A 24,590-nucleotide genomic window follows, 5' to 3' on the forward strand; every position below is an offset into this window, starting at 1 on the left:
AGATGCTGAAATAATTAGCTTTTGGCTGAAACAATTAGCAATTAGCTTCTTTTTAGGAGAAATAAATGGAAGGAGAAAACAACATTTCCCACTGGGAGGAAGTGAGGGGACAGCTGTGTGGGGTTTAGCTGTCTACCAGGGTTAACTCACAACAAATACACTAAATATTACGATTAGGAAGGTCATATTTTCTGCCTAACCACCAAAGGAAAGGTGATTAAAAGTCTACTATGAAGGACTAATTTATATTATTTTAAAAAATTATTGAAACGGATAAAATGAGAAACACATTATGCTCCCTGGGGGGGTTGTGCAGTCCCTGCCTTCTTGAGATTTTTAAGAGCAGGCTGAAAGTCCCATTAGGGGACGTTTAGGAATTGTTGGGCCAAGACCGGGAGTTTCTGTAGAGTTATGCACCTTTCCACTGAAAGCTTAGCAGGAGGCTCCCTGGTCCACATTTCCAGTTACAACAAAAGGACCAGGACAGAAACAAGATATTCTCTGCTCATGCAGGAGGGCACCCCACACTGCGTTATCCAGCTGGCAGAAGGCAGCATTATATTCACCGGCAGCATCCAAACGCCTTAAATTTCATTGCCGTTTTGCCACGGCAGCCTTTGAAGCTTCCATCTGCCTCATTCTCCCTCCTTTCCTCAGCCTCCTGCCTCCTGCTACAGAAACACCCCACTTTCGGGAGTCCCCGAGGACAAGCTGGGAGAAGACCGGGATCCCTCAGCGACCCCCCCGCCGCCTTGCCCGGGCCCTGTCCTCGCCATGGCAACGGCGGCGGCTCGGGACGGCGGCTCCCGGTGATGGCGGCGCCGCAGGGCCCGCGGCAGGACCCGGGGGCTTCGCCCGCTGCCCCCCGGAGGGACCCCGGCCCGCAGCCCCCCGCAGGGCCCGGGCTCCGCCGCGGGGCTCCCGGCCGTGCCGTGGGCCCCGGGGAGAGCTGCAGGGAGACCCAGGTGCGGGAAGGCTCCGAGGGGCGAAAGCAACCCGGGGGGAACCGGGGCTCGCCCCGCTGTGGGCTGAGGTGGGGAGGGGGGCTTGGCGGCGGCTGTGTGGGAAGGGTAGCTTTAGGCTGACTCTTCTTGGTGCCTGGTTTGCTTTTGCCTTCTTTCCCCGCAAGGTTTTTGTGGGGCGAGGCGTTGGACGTGGTGCTTAGTCAGATTATATTTAATATTTAATGCCTTCATGGGCTGGTGGGCTGGAGACTTTCGCACTTGTGCGGTTTGGAAATTAGCTCTTTATGAGCAAGTATGTGTGTCTTGATCTCTCTCTCTCTTTAAAAACTGACTAGGTGAGGTAACTTTTTAGTTGTAGTATATTTTTGATAGTTTAGCAGCCTATGTTTTTTGGTGGATAGAGTGAAGAAAGGTCACAATAAAGGAGGATTCCTTCAACACTTGAGCAATGCAGTTTAACCAGTGAGGACAAGAAAGCAACTGGGTTATTATTTTGCTCATGGTGACCTCCCTTGATGGGAGTTTTTATTAGATAGATTGATGCAATTGTTGCTTATCTTTTCAAGTCTACCCTAAATTTTCAGATGTTTAGAATCTTTCTTTCCATATGAGCTTTTCCCACTACTTCCCCAGTGTGATGCATGTATGTAAAATAAAAACTGGGGGTATGTAATGCCTCTCCAGTATCTCCACTTTCCCAGGAAAACAAAATTAGGACATTTCTAAATACCAGGTGTAAAATCGTGTAAACAGGGAGAAAGGATTTGATGAAATAAAATGAAGTAAAGGTAAAAATAAGGGTGGATGTTTAAACCCATTGACTGTGTTGGGTTGTCCTGATGGGAAACTAACCTTAATCTAAGGAAACTAACCTAAATCTTATTGAAATAAACAAAATGCCATAGAGGGTATGGATTCAGCTTCTACTAAGTCACTGAATGCAGGTATATACCTTGCAGCAGTTATAACCTGGCACGTTGTTCCTAAGAAAAATCCCATATTCAACAATGTACATCAAAATGAACAGGGGCAGAAGGCTGCATAATTTGTGTCTTTCTGAGACATGTATGTAGAGACACAAGGACAGATGGTGTCAGGTGTGGAAACTGGAAAGAAAAACTGGATGGAAGGATGTGAGGAAAAGAGAAATTACTGACTTCTTTGCTTATCTCTGTGTATGTTTTCCCAGCAATGATTGGATGTCTTTGATCAGATAAAAAGTATCTACTTGCTAATTGGTGGCAGTAAACCACTGGATACAATTACTCAATATCAAAGCATGCAACAGTGCAAAAGCTGTTATATTGGAATAAGATGGGTGAAGTAATCTTGACAGTGGTTTAACAATAGCTATCCTGGGCTGTGGATTGTAGCACGCTATGAGCAGCAGATTAACAGTGAACCAAAAGGTTAAATGCAGATGGTAGCATTTAGCACTGCTTACGTCTTCCAGGGTAAAGAAAGTCAGGCCAAATTACAGAGGAGTCCTTAGGGACTCCTTCACAACTTCAGGACAAAAAACCCCACCTCTTAATATCTGCAAATCTCTGCTCATTGTACTAAAAATAATTTGAGGAGAGGTTTGCCATCAATTTTATACTCAATTCATACTCAGATTTGGTTGATAGCTGGAGCTGTCTTTCCTGCTTGGCTGAAATCTTTCTTTCTTTGCTTCCTGTAAAGACGTCAGAGGCATTCAGGACCCCTAGAAAAGCTGAAGACCTTGCTAAAATATTATCATAAACATAGTATATTAGTATGTAGTATAAAAATTATTAGAAACTTCAGATTCCTGAAGGAATAAATCCTTTGTGGGTGTTGCATGTTTTTGTATCTTCTACTCTATACTGCAGCAGTTTTTTTCCTGCTATTCATATGCTGTCCTGGTGCCTTGTACCCACAAACTTGACAGTGTTGTTAAGGCAGGCTGAAGAATATTCTACTGTTTGATTTTAGAGTACCTTAAATGATTTTACTTTTCTTAGAACTGGTATTTTACGACTGAAGTATGTGACTTGAGACTCTGCAACGTTGGATAATTTTTTATAAAAGAAAATGTACTGAGTTAATAGCACATGTGAGCACAGCAAATTTAAAGAATGATCAATTTTTGACTACAGGAAAAAGTTTTTTATTAACAGATAATGCTGGGTGGAGGGTGGAAGCTACAGATGTTAAGGTATTAGGAGAACATAGCCTGGTGTGCAACCAGGTGCCAGAAGCTGGAGGTGGTAGGATGCAGTTTCTGTTTTGTCACTGATAATTTATGTACCAAAGCCATTGTAAACCTGCAGCTTGGGGAAGATGACACCCATTCTGCCTTTTATGAAGTTAATTTGGCACATTTTAAGACAGGAAAATGAAAAGCATGGAAATCAAGATTTCTTATGTATGTTTCTGAAGATCATGAGTTTGAAAAAGAAATGATGTTCTGTTTACAAGATTTCTGTATCTTTTAAAAAATGTGTTTGTGATGAATTGTTTGTTAATAAAAATTAGGTCAAAAAGCACAGAACTCCTCTGCACTGAATCATCACATGTGGTTAATTTTCTGTAAATTTTTAGAGTGAGGGACAGAAGACATACAAAAAGTTCAGACCCACCAGAATTTATTAGCATGATGTTTAGCTGATGGGACATGTTGATTCTAGTGGATCTTTTTTTCTTTGAAAAAACAATGGGAGGAGAGAGAGAAAAGGGAAAGCTTTGCCCAGGGCAGCCAGGTGGAGCAGTGATGGGTCCCAGCTATGATTATTTAATATTTTTCGCTTTCTCTGGAGAGAAAAAAAAAAACAACTGCCCCTCCCCTCAAAAAAAACAAACAAAAAACCCACCACCAACAACAAAACACACCAATAACAACAACAAAACAAACACCCACCAACAAAACAGGTATAAAACAAATAAGCAACAACAATATGACAGGTATGAATAAAACTGCTATGTTGGCTGGTTGGTGTGTGGTATGTTTTTCATGCCATAGCTGCTATTACTAAAACTTATTAAGGGGGTGTTTTTTGTTATTAGTCAAATAACTGGGTAGCTTTTTCTAATATACTTAGGTGTTTCAATTCTCTTTCAGGGAATTCTTATCAAACTTAAAGTTGTAGGGAAATTAATAAGTAAAAGTTGCATTAAATGGAATCTCATTTAGTGGTAAACGGAGAACTCCAAATGTACAGATTGAAAAATCTTTTTTATTTGTTTATTACTTTTCATGAAAGTGTTGCTTCTAATACAGTAATCACTTTCTTTTTCTGATAAAGTATAGTGGAAATACCTTTTTCTTGAGATTTGTAATGGTATGGGTATGTTGTGCACAGGTTATTTGTGTCCTGATTGCTGCTTAGCTAGCATCCACATCTCCAGCATAAGATGTGATTTTCCTGTGACCCATAGGTCCCACGAGTTACTCCTGTGAGCTCAGCACAGCTGTGAGTGGAGTTTTAAAAAGATTTAGATCAATTTAGTTTAGCTGTGTGTGAATGACTGTAATAGCCTTTGATTGCAGCACAGAAGTGCTAAGCATGTGTGGGGAAAAAGCCTGAATTCTGCACAAGTAATCAAAACCATCAAAATGTTAATATTGCTTATTAAAAGGGATGTAAAAATTCCATTGCTGGAATGCTTTTACTTGCTTCTGTGTGCATCCAGGTGAGCTTCAAGTGCTGGCAACTAAGTCTAATATTGACTTAGACCATGAAACAACTTGCTGGGCCAGAACCGAGTGGTCTTGTCTGGTTGCCATTGATAACCAGGCAAGAGGTGAGCTTTTTAGTGACAAGGCTGGTAATTCCACGGAAAACAAGCTATTCACTAGTTTGCTATTAATACCAACTACTCACAAGCATCCCAAGTTAGTACAATTAAGCTTTATTTATTGATTTATTATCTTACATGATATGCATATTAGCAAAAAATCAGACATGAATGTTTAAAGCTTCTGCTGCTGAATTCCCTTCCAGGTAAAATTAATGAAAAGCAGTAGAACAAAATATGAACCACTATGTCACTGTCTTCATTTAGAAGGGTATCAAAGCAGCTTGTAGAAAGCAATTAACACCTGTGAAAGTATGTATTACCACACATGGAGATAAATCACCCATGGTAAATTTGTCCAGCTTGCCACACTAATCTGGCAAATGTACATCAATTATGTTTTGATAGGCTGCATCAGTAAAGGAAGGTATTCTCCCAAACTGAAAGGCAACAATCTGAAAGTTAGTTCTATTTATCATGTGTATATTGCAAACCTATTCAAATATATATTTTTTTGTCTTTGTAGTGATAACTTTAGCAAAAAAAGTTGGATTTTTTACCGAATCTGTATTTCCTTGTCTAATTTGCCTAAAATGGAGATGTTTTAGCTTCAGAAGCTTGTCTCCAGGAATCCCCTATGTTTATTAGACATGGTGCTGCCTTAGTGAAAGAGAGAAATGATTACAAGTGATCCAGTGGTTAAGTGTTGGAGACCCTTTCTCAGACTCTCAGTGCTACAAAAGGTGGCTGTTTTAGACTGTAAGATGGTTAAAAAGTTGTTGAGCAGAGATGCGACCCAAAACAAAGAAGTTGTTGAGCTCTTGGCTGTACACATGACGTGTGATCTCAGTGGATAGCTCTTGAAAATGAAAAAGTAAAAGCAACATTTCTGTAAGGCATGGTTGTTCAGGCTGATCTGGCCTGTTTACAGCCTGCTGGAGGGAATGTTATCTCTAGACATGAAGCAAATAGAATAGAAACACCACTTGACTTAACACTACATGCTACACAGAAAATTAGCAATTCTTTGCAATAAAAATCATGATTATTTTCTTTTCTTGAAACTAAAAACTTCTTTTAATATACTGAAATTCTGCAGGTGGCAGAAAAGAAATGTTTTATGGCTTTCTAGAAAATATACACCAACAGCAGCTGTTAGCATTGAATTGTTGACCCCACATGGCATGAGACAAAACATTCTTTGGAAATAAAGTACTACATCTTCTGGTGTTGTGCTGATTGAGAAGCTGAGGTTTTAACTGTAGGAAGGATAAGAATGTGCTTAGTTCTTTTGTGATACTGTGCTAACCTGTCTGCAGGATAACTTGCATATCATACAATGAGAAAGTCAATTCGTACAGAGAAATGGTGATAAACAGCGCATCTAAAGGAGGTTCCTGCAGAACGAAACATGCTTAAATTGGATTAGGAATAGAGACATATTTCAGCTGCTGTATAATGTAGCAATCCTTCCTTCCCACTGTCAACCTGGTAAATGTATTGGTGTTGGGGAGAAGGATGAAGAAGCTAGCATTAACAAATGTACGCGGGGCAGACATCTCGATGGAGTAGAGTTCTAATCTGCATAAATCTAGATAGCCATGACATACAGCAAACAAGACCTGAAGGAAAAGCTTTCAAAAGAATTGAATAGTACAGTCAATAGTATAACTCAAGAACTACAAAAAGCAACATCAGTGTAAAGGAATGTTGATAATACAGCTTTGGCTGATGCTGATAGAATCATAGAATATCCTGAGCTGGAAGGGACCCATAAAGATCATCGAGTCTGACTCCTGGCACCACACAGGTCTGCTCAGAAATTCAGCCCATGTGACTAAGTGCACAGTCCAAACACTTCTTAAACTCCGACAGGCTTGGTGCCATGACTACATCCCTGGGGAGCCTGCTCCAGTGTGCAACAATCCTCTCAGTGAAGAACCTAAGATACATGCTTAGTATTCAACTTGGAAGATAGTGAGCATGTCTATTAGGAATTTGTTTTGGAAACTTAAAACTCAAGTTTAGTTATAGCTGTAGGTAACCATCATTCTAGTACAGTAGTTCTCAACATAAATTTTGTCATCATGGAGTAACTAGTGTAGTATTTGCTGCTCTATAGATGACTGATAGGTTCATTCAGCATTAAAGTGTTCTTCTTATTGTGGAACTCTTATTACAGTAGTTAAAATAAACCTAACTTTCATCCCTTCCTCAAGTAGGAATCCTCAAGGACTGTAAGGTAGCTGCATACCCTTAGAGCTTGATGCAAAGGTTATGCTGACTCTACTGAGATCTCTTGATGAACATAGGAATTCAGTGTTTGGGTTTCAACTCTGTCATTCCCCCTTAGACATGCTGGATAGTTGTAAACGTGAATATTAATGTTACGTCTAGACTTGTGAACATGGAACAAAGAGAATGCTTATAACCAATTAAAAGCTATCTTAAATTCCTCCTGACTTGGAAATACTTGCCTTGACTTTTTGAGGCTTTGCTGTTTTAATAGTAAGGTTATATTTTCAATATAAAAATGATGAATGAATGGATGGCTGTAATACAGAACATGCAGTCTGGTGAGAGATGATGTATCACGCTTACTACTGGTTTGTCTGTAGTGAGCTAAGTAGGCAGATTGCTCCTTCCTCCATCAAGAGAGAGAAGCAAACTGCAGTAAAGTAAGTGTGGAAGCTCTGTATCTAATGAAAATGGCCAATGTCTGGGGACTCAAGCAGCAAATAAAAACACTCAAGATGTAATAGAAAGTATATGTGAATATGCAGCCTTTTTACAGCTAGCTAATTACCAGAGATGAATTTATTAAAAGTGCTATTCTGTTGACTTTGAAATCCAGATGAATGGATGCATCTTCCCTTTGTCTACAAAAGAGAAACCTTGCAGGACTATGAAGACAGGAATTGTATCCTCCACACTCCCTGTATTATCTGTTCCAGGACTTGTGATCTTTGTTGTGACTGCTGACAAGTTTCTTAGAGATGTTTCAAGGAAACAGTGATCTATCTCGGGTATTGCCATGTTGCAGAATTTTGATTTAGCAGCTTCTATTAGCTGCATAGATAGCCAACAGTAAGGCAGAGTCAGGTGCTTTGTTATTTCAATAATGTTTTCTTTTTTCCTCCTCTGGAGATAGTTACTGCTAAGATAACAAGTGACTCAGTGAGGTAGTAAAATAACACGTGAAGGACTTGGAATCCTGTATGGGTTGAACAGACTATTTAATCCCAGTTGTGGAAAGGAAAAACAACCCAAGCCTGTTATAAAAAACCACATATTTGATGGCTGTCTGACACACTTTCAGTGTTGCTCTTTGAATCTTGTATTCTGGTATTGCAAGTTATTCATCTGCGTAGGCATAATTGCTTGTATGAAAAACATACATAATTTTAGGCCTTTTGAGAAACAGAAAAGGGAATCCCTTTCTTAGGAGTCAACAAGGACGTTGACTGCCTTTTTACTGCAAAGTATGAATAGTGATCTGTAGGAATCGTTGATTTGCTCAGTGTGAATTCAGGCTGGTGGGAGAACCTTTGAAGTTCTGGGTAGCATTTTTGCAGTACAGCATATTATAGCTGTAAGAGTTAGGATTTTTCCCCTTGGGAAGGGGACCTAACTGCAGTTTGATAACAACTCCAAAATGTTCTATGGGCAACTGGAAAGGAGGCCAAACGTTAAGTATTTTTATAAATTAGATCTCACAGGGATTTGAGAGTATTCAAATCAGTTTATGTTATAACTAATATTTCCCTATCAATTTGTAGAGTTATATGCCCATAGGTGGCTTGGTCATTACATTATAAAGGAAGTGGTAATCATACTAAGCAAAAGCAAGATTCCGTATGCAACTAGAGCTGAAAAATTAAACTTCAGAATTTATTCAGTGTGGGTTAATTGGTTAATATGCAGTCTGACCCCAGGAGAGATTCCCTTTTGGTAGTACGGAAAGGAAAAAAGACATTTAGCCTGCCCTGCTAGCAGTGTTTCTAAGCTGAACTGTGCCTAATACACCAGTGAAATCTTCTAAGAACTGGTCTTTGAACATCCGAGGTATATATTATCACCAATTAATGAAATATGGAGTTGCATGAGCATGAATCTCTTGAGTTTAGAGTTTGCTTTTCAAATGCATGACTTAATATCATAGCAGTTCTGATTTAATTATAAAAATGCTCAATTCAAAACACGCTGCCAAGTTAACGAGTAAGAACACCCTACCTTAGCTTCCTGTTGGGGCCTGCAGGGAAGAAAAACAACTTTATTTCAAAGGTTAAGTGAGCAACAAGTTAATTAGTCCATGAACTGTTATTACAGTGATGCTTTGTTTGCCATGCAACAGCTTGAAAAGTGAATCTTTTAATTGTTTAATGCTAGGCAACAGCTACTGAATACTATCATTTGTACTTTCACTGCAGATGGTATCACAGTGTCGTCTCTGTATAGGAAGCTGTGAGCTATTTATACGTATAAACATACGCATATGTTAATAGATATAGATGTATACGTGTGTAAATATGTGTATACACATACACATACATAGACACCTTCTATTTGTTAGAGATTTTTCTGACCAAAATCTTCCTGAATCTTCTATTATCTCCTTTTATTTTTATTTTTATTTTTATTTTTATTTTTATTTTTATTTTTATTTTTATTTTTATTTTTATTTTTATTTTTATTTTTATTTTTATTTATTTATTTATTTTACATAGACTTCTAAGAAATTTTGCTGTGATTGAGGTGAAATGGTGGGTGCTTATAAGAAGAGGAAAATAGATACCACTGCATTTGTATTTGAAAGGTGATCTATGGTAGCTTGAAAGTTTTTTAGGACTGAATTGTTAATTGGTAGATGTTACCTTCAAGGGAAGTAATCCTTAAGAACTCTTCAAAAAAAAAAAGCAAAGTGAAAGTTTTGGATCCTCTTCCATAAAAGAGACTATGGATTTGGCTGCCCATTTTATGCGGGAGGCCTGCAGTTCCACTTCAGAAATGTTGGAATGAGAGAATGAGGACCCCACAGCTCTTTTTCCCCTGTAGCATGGAGAAGAGAAAGAAATGCCTTCTCATGAAATGCTAAACAACCAGCAAACCTTATGTGATAGGCTGCTCCATCTATACAAATGTAAGGAACAGATGCAAAATTTGGGGTGAGTTCTAGACCTTTGTTGAATGCATGCTTAACTGGTGGTCACAAGGAAAAAGAAATCCATACAAGCTAGGCAGGCTGGAGAACTTCAGGATGAAGTTTTGCATTGAGACCGATACTGTCATGATTTCATGAATTTGAGGTGCCATTTCTAGCCCCATGGTGATTTTTGTGGAAATATTGCCCAGTGTTTGCCTTTTGCTATCAATAGAATCTCTCTCTGCCACTGCTGCTTTTCACGTACATTATTTATGGGACATTGTGTAACTCTTCTATTGCAGGGGCTGTTTATATTGAAGTGTGAGCAAGTCTCTTCTAAATCTTATGTAAATCTATTTCATTCTATCCTTCATTGAAAAACATTTTATCCTGGAGCTAGAGGTAAGAGGAAAACAATAGTTAGGTCTGGCTACCAGACTTCTTCAAACATCGGCTTTGGAACTGGAAACCAAATTTAATGATCAGTAATGCAATGCAAGGTTGTGGTTGCTCAGGCAGCTTAATTTGTCATACTTTTATTTGATATGCTTGTACCTAAGACATGGCAGCTTAAATCGTTCTTTCCTTGAGACACAGGTGGCTGTTGGCAGCCCTGTAACAAATTTTATGGTCATTGCTGTAAAATTTGTTTCTGAACAGAAGCGGATACGTGCAGATGCCACTAGACACAGGATATACCTCATGCTGTATTTTTTTGGACAAGTAAGGTTTCACCTTGAAGATGGCCTAACATTCATCTCAGTGCTATGGCAAGTATAGGATATTCTCAGACCATACCAGATTTCAGCCTTCTGTGAAAAGAAGAATATACATTCATCCAGCTAGAATAATCATTCTGGACCCTACTATCCTTATACCCCACTGTTCCTAACTTGTCATCTTCTCAGAAAAACAAATAGCTAAAATAACTCCACTACAGCATCGCATGCACTGAGATGGATCCATAAATGATTAAATGGAGTCAACTTTTCAGTCTCAGCTGTCTTGGGCTAGGATCTCATCAAATGATTCTTCTGGCTGTAGCAGTCGGGTTTTGAGTGCTTGAATTACTGAAAATTGTACTTGCTGTTGATCTAAGTTTCTGCATCTCAGATGCACAGGGTGCTGCTTAGGGTTTAAAAAGGAAAATACGGAGACTACTGCGGTAAAAATAGTGCTGGCTTACTAAAAGAAACTTGCATTTTTTTCTGTATTTATACTACTGGGGAGAATTTATCAAAGCTAAACTGTTTCAAACTGCAGCTGCGCCTGCCTTGTGAAATCAAGCAGGAAAAACCCTGTCCAAACCCAGGCCAACACAAAACTCAAGGTTCTTTTCTTTGGTATCTAGTAAGCAATGGGCATTCACGGCTTCCTTTTTGGCATAGCTGGCCAAAGCTAGAACTGGAAAGGCAAAGAGTAAAATACAACCTTAATCCTGAGTTGACAGATCGGGGCCGGGTTTTCCTTTCACATGATGTCATACCTGTAACTGAGCCCTTATCTAGGATGATAATTACTTTCTCTAGCTTAGCCTGTTATTTAGAAAGGTAGAAACAGACTTCATGACAGTAATGACCAGAGACATTCACTTTACAAATGAAATCAGGATTATTCTTTTTGTGTTTATCTACAATGAATTTTCATCTGTCACTTTCACAAATAGTTGTTCAGTCTTGGAAGGTTCTGTAATTCTTTGTGGTCATCCTTATTACCTTGAATAACTGGGCTTCATCAGAGACTTTGTCATCCTCACAGCTTTTCCCTCTTCCACCTGAATATATTGAACAGTGCAGATGCTTGGAGAGCTCCACTGATGACCTGCTGTTGCTGTAATGACTCAGTGTTCATTTTATTCCTATCCTCTCCTTCCCACTATTTAGTTGAGTTCTTTTTTTTTTTTTTTTTTTTTTTTTTTTTTTGCTGAAGGGTCATTTCCCTTATGCTTTTCTTAAAAGCATTTGACAATGGATCTTTCTGAAAGCTTTTTGCAAATCCAGGTCATTTAGATCAATCTTCTTTACACAAATTCTTATTAACCCCTTCAGTGAACCTCAGCAGATCCTGATGAGTGTTTCTCTCTTTTACAAAAACCTTGTTGACTTTTTCTTGGGAAATTAATTTAATTACCTGGCCCTTAATTTTCTTCATTATAATTTCTGCCATTTTACCTCGTCTGTCTTTCTCATTTTTTTTTTTTTTCTCATCAAGCTTTGTGACCCTGAACATGTACGTTTTATAAGCCAGTGTCTAGTCCTCTTGATATTGACGCAAATTGCATGTCACTTTAAGTAGTTCTGCTCTTTTGAATTTGCTTTCCTTTAGAATTTTTGGGTGACTAAACATCTAAATCATTACTTACCATTGATTTATTTTTCCTTTTATTTCTTTCTTTGTCTCTTTCTCTTTTTATCAACTTATATCATTGTATAGACACAAAGTGTTGCTATTTAAGTGGGAGTGTGGGAGGTTCCTATGAAGGAAATATTGAACTGCATCAAAAGTTTATTATAAACCTAGTAATGTTATATTGCCTTTCAGCAATACTTTGTATTTATTTATTTATTTATTTATTTATTTTTTAAGACTCTCAGAAGTTTCCTGCTTCTGTGATGCACTATGAAATTGGCTTCATTATCAGCACTTTGTATATTTTTATGGTTATTTACCTGGTGCATTTCTCATCCAAGTATCCACTCTTGATGAAGCAAATTTGAAGAATTAAGTCAGGATCCAAGTCAAAGTTCAGGTTTCTGTATCTGTTATTAGGTGTTGTTCACATTGCTTCACCTTGCCTCATTGCATTTTCCTTTAAGTTTCCAGACTTTAATTCACATGGGTTTTCTTTATATCATACTCCAGCTTTTAGGAGTATGCTTTCTTGCTTTTACTTTATCATTTATCTATGTTGGCTTGCTAATGCTTCCTCAAGTGTTTCTGGTAGAAGCTGTGCAGTTGCTCTGCATTTCCACTGTTCTTAAATACTTTGACTGCTGTCTACAATCATTTTATTCTTTTGACTGCTTCTCTTTACCTTTTTTTCAGTGGTTCCTCGTTTTGAAGTAGCATGATGGTATTTCCCTAGTGTATGTGGAGACCCCCTGAGGTTTCCTGCTGATACTGTTCCCTGCCACAGGCTTGTCTCTGATCACTACTAGCATGTCACAGTCAATAATTCCTTCCTAATCAACCTGTCACCAATATCCTACACTATGTCTGTTTTATTTGTGACTACTGAAACTTCACTCTGTTAGGCTCTGGTTGGTTGCCTTGTTAAATTGTTTGAACACTGAGCTCTTTTGCACCGGTGGAGGCTTTTTCATCTTTTCTGTATCATAAATACCTAGAGGTATGGTGCAATGTACCAGTGATACCTCCCTTATTCTGAGTTTCTAGTGCTATTATAGTGATGTCTCCATTCAGAGACCACATTTCAGTTTTACCCAACATTTTTATAGGACTTCTTGGCCTTAGGTGTAAGCAGGTATGCACTTCGTTTGGTTTCCTCTTTGGTTTTCTATTTCCTTCCACCTGTTCAAAGGGACAATACCTTTTCCAGCCTTTTGCTATGATTTCCAGTGTGGCAGGTGGCAGCCTCTGCTCTATCATGTGCCTTGAAGATGTGGGGTTTCTGGCACTTTATTCAAGCAGTTATGTTTGAAACCACATGCTCTTTAATGCCTGCTAGCTTGTCCTCAGGCTGGGTTTAAAAACAAAACCCAATCTTCTTTTTCAAGGGCAAGAGCTATAGATTTTCCTTGCTTCTTTGAGAAACACTCCCTTTGTTTCAGCTGTATCTCCATCTTCCAATTAATCTGGACTTTGTTTCTCTCCCAGTCTTAATTTACATGTTGAGAATTTATCACTCTCTTTAGTCTGCACTGCATGGGATATTGTGAGCAGGTGAGCAGTGCTGGGGACACTTGAAGAACGTGAGGAACACATGAAGAACATGAGTATTTTTGCCCTTGATCCATACCTTACTCTGACGGAAAATAATGGGCACAATGTCCAAATAACTGGTAGTAGAAAAGGGCAGCGAAGCTGTCAGATTCTGTAGCTCATTAAAATGGAAAATAAATTACTTGCATGGTTATTTGAACTAAAATTTTCTGTCCCCAGAATGCCGTCTCTTAATGTGTAGCTTTTAAAATGAATTTTTTTTTTTACCTTTATATTTTAATTAATCATTTAATATATTAATATAATGGTATATACAGTATAATATATAGTAGTATATTATATATAATATAATAAAAATAATGTAATTAATTAATAAATAAGACCCAAACATCCTGTGTATCTTGGTAAACAGAAGGTTAATTAATTTATTTTACATATTCATATATATCTGTCTATTTATATACTCAGCATTTGTGCTATCTTTTTTTTATTTTTCTTTTTAATTTTTATCTTCCTAGCACAGCATGAAATAGGCAAGCAGAGCCTGGAGAACTAATGTATTGCATAAAGCAGAACAAGGAATTACACTAGGACATGCCACATGGTAGTTAAATTCTTTAAGCAGTGCCATCTTTCACCATAAAAGGCCTGTTGGGCAGCAAGATGACATTATTTACAGCTTAAAACCTTAGTCGTATCTTTTTCCTCATCAAACAGGAAGGTTTAAGGGACTTCTAACTTGGGAGAAATTGAATCTTTCAGCTATGAAAGCAAAGCAGTAAAAAAAAAAATAATAAATCCTTGCCTCAGTTAAAGTTATTAAAACCTCAGTGTTATTTGATTTTCGAAAGCAGTTCAGGTACCACAAGAAAGTTCACCTTTACCTTTGATTGTTTTCATTGTAGTTATATTAAGATAAGTCAGCTGAGGATGATGAGCTTTTCTTTATGTTCCACTTTCATTCAAGGTAGATTTTCATAAAATCAGATTCTTAAGGGGCAACTCCGTTTGTATTTCAATTGCCAAATACTGTCGTCATGGCCGTATTTGTGGTCTTGTGAAAAAGCAGCATAAATGTAATGTACACGAGGCTTTCAACCACTAGATGGCAGCTAACTACTACCTGTAATTACCCATAAAGAAAGAAACTCGTTGGAGCTCCGCAGTACAGCGCAGTCCAAAAATTCTTGACACAGTGAAATGAACTTGCATAACTTATCAAATAATAGGACAACTAAATGTTTTCATATGAAAATGTTTTTAATAATTCAATTGATTCTTCACTTCTTGGTTTTACTGACCTGTATAGTGTTGATTTACCCCAAACATTTTGTTGAATGTAGTCATGGCTATCCAGAGATATGTGCCATATTAAAATTATTCTGAGAATGCTGAGTTACAATACAAGATTATATATCCACCTTTATGTATATATTACATTACGAAAAAAAAAACAATGTGGCTTCACCATGGATTTTACCTTGTAAGGCATTTAGGCATTTTTATTATTATTATTATTATTATTATTATTATTATTATTATTATTATTATTATTATTATTATTATTATTATTATTATTATTATTTTAATTAAAGGCCTGGTTGGGGATTGCTAATAATATAAATGGAAGGAAAAAAAAAGAAAAAGGTTTATTAAAAAATGAAAAAAGTTTAAATTTTTGCAAAATAAAAGCACTCTTTAGTGTTCTGAAATATATCAAGAATTAACTTGTGTAATATTTACTAGCATGTTTAATTTCTAAGAGAGGTAAAGGGTTCAGAGAAAACTATGAATGGTACAGTAAATGCAATTCTTTTCAAATTTTCTCTTTCAAACATTCACATAAATATATATATATAAAATCAGATTTGATAGTAGTAGGTGGAGAAAATTATATTGAAAATCAGATAATGTAGGGAAATGGCTTTTACTCATGAGATTTTTATCAACGCTGAGGTTGTCAAGTGATTGTAGATACAATTCATGTGGATATCAGTGAAGGCAAAAATATTTAGGAGCATTCTAAGCCTGAAATAGCTGTAAAAACTGTCTTGTGTATCTTGCTCCTAATATTGGATCATTAGCTTGTTTCTCTTGGCATTTTCAATGGGACATCAGATTGGATTCTGTCACTGAAGCTGAAAAAATTAAGGTTATTTTAAAAGGAAAAAACCTGTTCATTGTTGAAGAAAAATCGCTGTGTTAAGCAACTGTCGCACAACTGAAAAATAACCGAAAGTGAATGTGCTTGTAAAAATATATGAATAGAAACCTGGGTAGTTCAGTAGTTGGTAGGTAATAGCTATTTGAAAGCTGCTTGACGTCTGTTGCTATATATTTAACCAGTCACCTGCGACAAGGAAACAAAGGTGTCTGTTGACATGAGCATTACTTAAGAAGGCTAAACACAAATCAAATAAGCAGTTATTAAATTGAGTTTTGCAAATGGTTATGTTGCCCTTGAGCATGATGAATTGTATCGAGTGGTGTTTGTATATAAACAATATCACCTTAACAACACTGAGGTTGGTAGCAATGACTTTCAACCCCTGGTCTGTAGGCAGTAAATTCTGGTGGTTAGAGCCCTCTAGTTTCTCAAGTTGTCCAGTTTAGTCTTGAACTAACTTAAATGCACATTACAGCTGAATTAAGGAAAAAATAGATGCAGAGCTAAGCTTAATAGTTGCTGGCTTTTCTAGGTCTTTTTTGCTGTTCCTACAGAAAAGGAATGAAACAAAGATGAAAAAAAGGTTGGGGGGAGAGGGAAAAATGATGAATGAAGAAGCTTGCACCACAGTTTAAGGCTTAGTGTTGAAAAATAGTACTTGATTTTTACATCAAATACTACAATGTTTAGAGCTGGAAGAAAGCAACTTTGGAAACAGAGCATTGGCAGAGTTATAAAGGTAAGGAAAACTAAACTTTGGATTAGGTCCAGACTAGTAATCATACAGCTTGAAAAAACGCTTGAATTGAAGGTGAATGGGTGGCAAATACATATTTTAAAATTACATAAGTGGATGACGTTAATTTCATAAAATATTCTAATTATACAAAAAAAAGAGTAAACTACATCTTTTAAAGCAAAAAAGCATTTGGGCTAGGTATTTATCAGGTGAAGTAGTTTGCTTATTTATTTATTTATTTATGGTGCAACTGGTCTTATAAGTTAATTGGTAGGGTATCAGCCAAGGCTTAGTTGCATGATTCATTTTGAAAGGTAAGTTTGCACTCAGACATATTTATCAGGACGAGGGGGAATGGGCTAAAGTTACGCCAGGGGAGTTTTAGATTAGATGTTAGGAAGAATTTCTTTACTGAAAGGGTTGTTAGGTACTGGAACGGGCTGCCCAGGGAGGTGGTGGAGTCACCATCCCTGGAAGTCTTCAAAAGACGTTTAGATGTAGAGCTTAGGGATATGGTTTAGTGGGGACTGTTAGTGTTAGGTCAGAGGTTGGACTCGATGATCTTGAGGTCTCTTCCAACCTAGAAATTCTGTGTGTGTGTGTGTGTGATTTAGTACTGGTACTTATATCTTGTCCAGATTGTTAGAGTGGTCTGGCAATGGTATAATTTCACAAATGTTACAGTGGTACAATGAACAGCTTGTTGCTGGATCTGCCAACAAAAAAAGGGTGCGCTCTGCCACCAAGGAAAACTGAAATTTAACTTCACTCTTATCCTTGTAAATATGGGAATCGAATTTTGAACGCACATGCATAGTACTGAAAAACAAAATAAAATATAGCGGTCTTTAAGACCCCTGGACTAATTATAAAAGCTGGTTGTTTGAACAAACTCTTCTTTTGTTAACATGACATTATAACAAACATTGGAAAGCTCTGCTTACTTGACATTTAAGAGTCAGTTGAGGTGACTGCCCCAATTCTTTAGGGTGTGTGCTTTCTGGAGAGGACAGAATGAAAAGGTGCTTGCTTTTTGAACACTCAAGCTGCTTGGAAAGTGTAAGAAAATGGTTTGCAGTTCACTTTTACAGTGAAGTCTGTGAACAATATAAAGCATCTTAGCGTGTTACAGGAGAGACAGGGGACTATTGTGTTGGTTAAATACATTTCAGATAAGACAGTAAATTGACAATAGACCTCTAATTCTTTTTGGCTCTTTTACTATTGAACTTCCCAGTAAATTTCATGTTTCGCTTAGCCGTAAGACTTTCATCAGTGTGTGCTGAAACTCAGTGATGCACAATATTCTGACAACCAAATACATTACCTGCTGGATAAACTGTGTTCAGGAACAAGTTTTAACTTGAGCAGGTATGGCTGGCATACTAAATAACATTCATACTGTTTAGAGTATGCAGACACATCAATAACTGCACTCACTCTGTAATGGAGAAGTTGACAACAGTCAAAATGTTTTCTGAGGCTATTGCTTCAAAGGAAAGACCCAAGGCATCTCTGATTTCTGATTTTTTTTATCTTCTACTTAAACATATATGCTTATATACTATCATAGTTAGAAGGCTTTTATTTTATTTTACTTTTTTACTTCCTATTTGTTGCTTCACATTGGTGGTGTGATGTTTCTGGGTTTAGGTAAGCGTTAAAATGGACTTATCCTATTTTATTATGGAAGAATATCCCCTTTTTCTGCTTAAGGAGCAGATATCTGCTGAAGTATGTTTCTTGTTCTAAACTTTTGGGATTTAGATATTAGGAATTTTAAGGGTTTGTGTAAAATAAAGCAAGTTACTTGTTATAACTAGACTAATCATCAGAAAGGACTTCTCAGGTAATTGTTTTAACTTTGGTTTTGCATCTGTTTTGAGATTGTCATGGATTATTTTTTATCTTCTGAGGTAAGGGACAGGGGATCGAGTGGGGAAAAAAAACCAACAAACTAGAAGTGGCTGTGCGGCTGTTCTTTAAATGAAGAGCTGAAGTTAAGCTGTACCATTTAAAAACTTGGACAATCCTTCCACATATCTAAGTGAGAATGCATGAAAATGACATTAGCCTTGAGAATGCCAATCCATCTGGATTCCCCCATGCCACTAAAATTTACGAGGAGGCTTTGCTATACAACCTTGATCAGAATTGCTAGCTGATCCTATTCAGGGTTTGCTCATAAGGGCTACTGCACGTACCAGCTGCTTCTCACTTAAATACACAAGCAGTAGCTTATGTGGGTGAACAGCGCTTTCATCTTTAAACCTTGCTCCTTCAGTGTTCTCTTAGATGACATTTATTTGAATTACATAAACCTGGTTCTTTGAGATTGTCTGTATTTTATGTCCTGCGGAATTCACTACAAAAGTATGTATCCCTAAACACCATTGTGCAAAAACTCCTAGGGCATGACCATACTGTTGTTAGAAGCAAGATGTAGGAGGAGTAAAAGTCAGCACCTTAAAGTTCAAAGAATTTTGAGAACAGATTACTGAATTCACTCACTGAAGTTATGGTCGATACAATAGGACTGAGTGCTTCAGGGCCTGAAATGCACTCCCACTCAAAAATAGGGAAGAAAACAAATCTGGAGTTGTAGAAATTTACTTCTTCCTCCATATCATTTTGCTCTCTGATGTTTGATCCTTAAAGATGGGATGAAGAAAGTGAAAATGGGGATGAAAAGGTCAATATTTTCTTGCCATTCATTCTCTGAGATTCCCCACCCTAAGAAAATAATATCTTTAAAATATTGCAAAATATTTGCAAAATATGCACGTCAAAATTAATATTTTCAGCAGTTTCCAGTCTGTTTTCTGAGTACTTTTATATATTTAAATTAATGACTTGCTCTTGAAAGCACTGAAATTAAATTTCCTGTACGTTTCCTGGGGCAGCCTAGTCCTAAAAATTAGGTAAAAGTTTCTTCTGATGTCTGCAACAACTGAGAAGTGAGAATTTGTGACTGGGGAACACTTACTCTGGTGAGGAGAAAACGTTCTTAGAAATAGGCCACACTTGGAGTACTGTGTCCAGGTCTGGGGCCCCCAGCACAAGAAGGATGTGGACCTGTTAGAGCAGGTCCAGAGGAGAACCATGAAGATGCTCGGAGGGCTAGAGCATGTCTGGAGCACCTATGAAAAAAGGCTGAAAGAGATGGGGCTGTTCAGCTTGGAGAAGGGAACGCTCCAGGGTGACCTCTTTGTAGCCTTTTGATACTTAAAGGGAGCTTAAAAAGAAGGTGGAGAGCAACTTTTTACTTGGGCAGATGATGTTAGGACAAGGAGTAATGGTTTTAAACTAAAAGAGGAGAGACTTGGATTAGAGGTTAGGAAGAAATTCTTCACTCAGGGGATGGTGAGGCACTGGCACAGGTTGCCCAGTGAAGCTGTGGATGCCCCATCCCTGGAGGTGTTGAAGGCCAGGTTGGGGGAGGCCATGAACAACCAACCTATCTAGTGGGTGGCATCCCTGCCTACGGCAGGGGGGTTGGAACTAGATGAGCTTTGAGGTCCTTTCCAACCCGAGACATTCTGATTCTATGATAGCAGATCATCAAGATATGGAAGTATGACAGGGCGTTCTTGAATTGCATTGTAAGACTATCAGGAAAAAATGCACACAACTCGCATTAACTAGAGATATATCCAACAACAATCCCAAAGGGACAAATGATGAATGCAAGTGAATGTCTTAGTTTGCAGAGAACTATGGATTTACTATTCTGTTAATAACTGCCTGTTCTCTAGGGACAGAGTGTTTTTTTGTTTTTTTTGGTAATTGGACTTTTAAAGTTTTGCGGTTGCATAGACATTAGATACTGCATAATTCTAGATGAACAGCTATACACAACAGATAGCAGGTATGATGTAGGACTTTAGAGATTGCAACTAAAGGGTTAGAAAATATTAAAAGAAGTGAAGAAAATATGAGGATGATTGCCTAGTTGTGATGTTTCTTATACTTTCAGTCTATATAAACAACCACTTGTAGAAGGAATAGCAGCTATGAACATATCAAAAGTCTCCTGTATGTAGGAGAGAACTGATAACCTATGTAAGATCAATACTTTGTGCTGTAATATATCTGGAGCTGTGTGCTAGAATCATAGCACAGTACAAAAAGTAGCCTCACTGTAGTTTAAGCAAAATAAAAGCACATTTTTTTCTTCTGAATTACATAAAAACTATCTAATTGGCACAGTGGCTATATTTTTCCATGCTAAAGATCCATTGCCAGTTGTGCTCAAATTGTTGAAACAACAAAGCTCATCAGTGTTAAAGATTATGGCACTGCCTTCTAGTGTGAGGCTGAGTCAGCCAAAAAAGGTTGCTTTTTGTATATCTAATTAGTAGAAAAATTTCTACCCTGTTCTGAGAAGGTGTAGGACAGGCCAGTAATGTGATGACGTTCCACTTCTGGAAAAGTGGAGACAATGACAGAGAATGGCAGAGCTAAAATAGTATATATATACAAATTATACAAATATATACAAATAATACAAATATATATATACAAATAAGTGTATATATATAACTTAATCTCCTACTGCATTCTTCAGGCATATCTCCATAAAGAACATAATTTGTGCGTTTGTCTTTAACATGGAAAAACATTTCCAGAACAATCAGCATTTATGCAGACATGATGGTAATTATGAGTTTACCAAATATTTGAAAATTCCTTCAGGAAGAAGCAAAGAAATTTACATAAGGGTATAAAGTATATTATGCAGGTCCTATTGGCTCTTCGGAAGCTTGTAGATAAATCACTTGTGCATACTTTACAGAGTTACTAGATTTTTTTGTAGTCACAGGGGAAATAAAGATTGAATTTACCACCAGTGAAATATAATTCTAAATTTCTTTTGAAAATGAAATGATATTAAATCTTGTAATCCGCAAGCACAATAGAAGCAGTAACTACTCCAGAAGGCTATTTTGTCTGTAATGTAATGAGGTGTATTACATATGGGAATTCAATTTAATTAGAAGAGTAGGCATACTGCTTGAAGAATAGTATAATAGCAATAGTTAAGCACATTTATAAACACTTGAGTACCTTGAGGCTTGTTGCTTGATTTACTTCTCATTATATTAAAGAGATAATGTATGAAATCTTAGCTTCCTCCAGCAGCATTTGTCTGTGTTGGAGAATGCTTACAATATCTTCCACAAATAACAAAGATTGAGTCAAAGTCCTGTGCTGATTTGATGGTCATATGTAAATAGACTGAAAAGCCAGAACTAATAACTTTGGTTGTTGAAGATGACTTGTATGATGATGGACCTGTACATATAAAGCAGTTTTATTTTTTTTTTTCCTAGAGAGACTTCCAGCAAACGAATAACACCATACAACAAGCGGGTGTTGGAAATTTTATGGCTTAAAAATGTAAACCACAAATATGGAAGACTGCAATGACTTCATTAAAAAAAAATATAAAAAAAATTGCTTTATATTTGTCTTCAAAATTGATTTTTTTTTTTTTGAAATTTTTGTTGTTCGCTTTGTGTTTTATAACAGCAAAAGCTAAAGGAGGAAAGGGAGGCTAAACATGCTCGGCTGGATGACAGACATGATTACTTACTGGAGACTGTTGCCACTTGTGTGAATCTGGACAAAGCAGAAGTAGAAGATGCTATTCTTGATGGTAACCAGGTAATCTGATTAATTTGATAAATGAAGCTTATAGGTTGCTTTAGAACTGATGTTACTGTCAAATACTTATTGAGATAGTTGAGATGGTTGTCAGACTGTGGTTTCACAGGCTCAGAAGAGTCATGCTCATCCACACTCCACTGAATGCTGCTGTTTCCATTAGGCTGCCACCTGCATTTGTGAGACTAAATTTGTGAGATTAGGAAATCAAATCATCTAGAAACTACTTGAAAATAGAGTGGCTAGTGATCCCACCAAGTATGTGAGGGTTAGTGTTGTTACTATGTAAGCACTTGGAAATAAGTATATTGAGGAAAGGATGCAACACAAAGTGATGGTGAGTATTATATGCAATGGAGATGCATTTTGTGATTTGAAAATAAATCACTCTTTTTTGAAACTTAAGTTTTAAAATGGAGGCATTCTCATTTCAGTGCTAATACATTGGGAAACTGGAGAAAGTCCAGTGGAAGACTACCAAGATGGTCAGGAGCAAAGGGCATGTTAATTTTAAGAGGAAGAATAAGTGAGGGGCAGTCATGTAATAGCCTGCAATTGCTTAAAGAGTAGTTGTGAAGATGACAGCTGAACCATTCTTAGCAGTGGCAGATGATATAACAAGGGGTAATAGCCACAGCTTGCAGATCACACATTAAGAGACCCTTCATTGCCAGAAGGGTAAAGCAGCATGGGAGTAAGTTACTCAAGAGGATGAGCTAAGCTACTGTTGACAAAAGAGGAGGTGAGCCCGGTGATCTCCCAGAGGCCCCTTCCAACGTATCTGTGATTCTGCATGAAACAGGAAAACGAGCTGTGCAGAACGCTGTCACACAGGTTAAAACACAGAGCTTGTTTCAGCCTTCACTGAGGTGCTGCTGCACTTCAGTAAATGAAGAAATGCACTGTGCCCTCAGATTGAGAGATTATGTGCAGTAAGTGGTTTCAGTAAATTGGAACATGGCCCGGCTATATTCAGTTCTGTTCAGCATGGAAAAAATCAAATGTTTAAATTAAGTAGTATGTGCTACTAAAGGGAAAAAGAAACCTTTTTTTTTTTTTTTTTTTTTTCCTTTTGGAAGGCAGTAACAGGAGGTCCTGGTGTAATTTTAGTACTGAACAACAATAATGTGATGTGTATTTATCATAACTTTTTGTCAAAAAACTGAGCACGTTAAACTTTTCATAGTGTGTATGCCATGCATAAACAATTCAACATGATCTCAAACAGATAGAGCGCATTGACAAATTCTTGGCACCTGGAGGTCTGCGCCTTCTGATGTTCTACTATCAAGATGTGGAGGCAAATGATGCAGGTAAAGCAACTTTGGGTTTCCTGCAACATACTGTAGTACTGCTGAGTAAATGTGCAAAAAAAAACCATGGTCAAGTTTATTTTATTAACTGGGGTTTAAGGCAAGTCAGGTTACATCATCTTTGCTCACGAAGTGAAGACTGATGAAATTACAGGAGCTTGTTAGCGCACTTTTGCATATTGTTAGTATTCAACAGCAAGGTACTTCCTTGCAAATCCAGCAGCTCTTGCCTGAGGGGTTGAGAAACATTTTTTTGGTAGTTAAAGGACAACTTTCACACAAGGCAAACAGTAACAGGTGCTCTGCCCCCTCCCTGCCAGTCACACCATCAATTCGCTCTGGAAGCCCTCCCCATTTCTTACCATCCACTCCAGTAGTCCTGTGACATGACAAACCAGCTTCAGGAGGCCCCTGTTTGGGGTCACAAGGCCATTACCCCAGAAGTCCTCTCCTTCACTTCTGTTCATATCCCCTTCCCTGCCCCAGGGCTCTCCATTTTACCACACTTCTGGGGGAAGCCTCCTTCTCACCTTCTGTGGAGGCAACTTGTGACTCCCGTGTTGAGGACATCATTTGTCCATGGCTGCTGTCCCAGAACCTTCAGTGTTGCTCCCATTGGGATCAACCAGGGGTCTTCTGCTGGTGTTCCCATTATGTCCGTGACAGCCTGAGAGATGTCTGGTCACATTTTTGCAAATTTTGTGTGTAACTTTCAATGCGCAGCTTAACAGCTTCTAGAATCCTTTTCAGTAACAGCACGTCTTCCCGAAAGAGATTGCAGAATCTACTCTAGCTCGATACATCATGGGAATTCCCTAAAAACAGATGACTGTTTTTGGTCTGGCCTCTGTAATTACTAACTTATGATTATTGTGCAAGTTTGTGTTCATTGGCAATAAATCAAATTAATCAAAGTCTCTGAATCAATACTGTT

The 24,590-nt window shown here is 37.7% G+C and overlaps 1 protein-coding gene across 1 annotated transcript in view; it reads left to right on the forward strand.

The window, feature by feature from the left end:
- Positions 1–410: 410 nt before the first annotated feature.
- DNAH5 (dynein axonemal heavy chain 5) overlaps positions 411–24,590 on the forward strand; it is a 143,868-nt gene continuing 119,688 nt past the window's right edge. Inside the window, exons 1-3 of the mRNA XM_068670986.1 lie at positions 411–965; positions 22,209–22,343; positions 23,572–23,656. Coding sequence (XP_068527087.1) covers positions 813–965; positions 22,209–22,343; positions 23,572–23,656 — 373 coding nt within the window. The 5' untranslated portion in view covers positions 411–812. The remainder of the gene's footprint in view (positions 966–22,208; positions 22,344–23,571; positions 23,657–24,590) is intronic.

This window comes from Anas acuta, chromosome 2 (genome assembly GCF_963932015.1).
Source record: "Anas acuta chromosome 2, bAnaAcu1.1, whole genome shotgun sequence".
Classification (NCBI taxonomy): domain Eukaryota; kingdom Metazoa; phylum Chordata; class Aves; order Anseriformes; family Anatidae; genus Anas; species Anas acuta.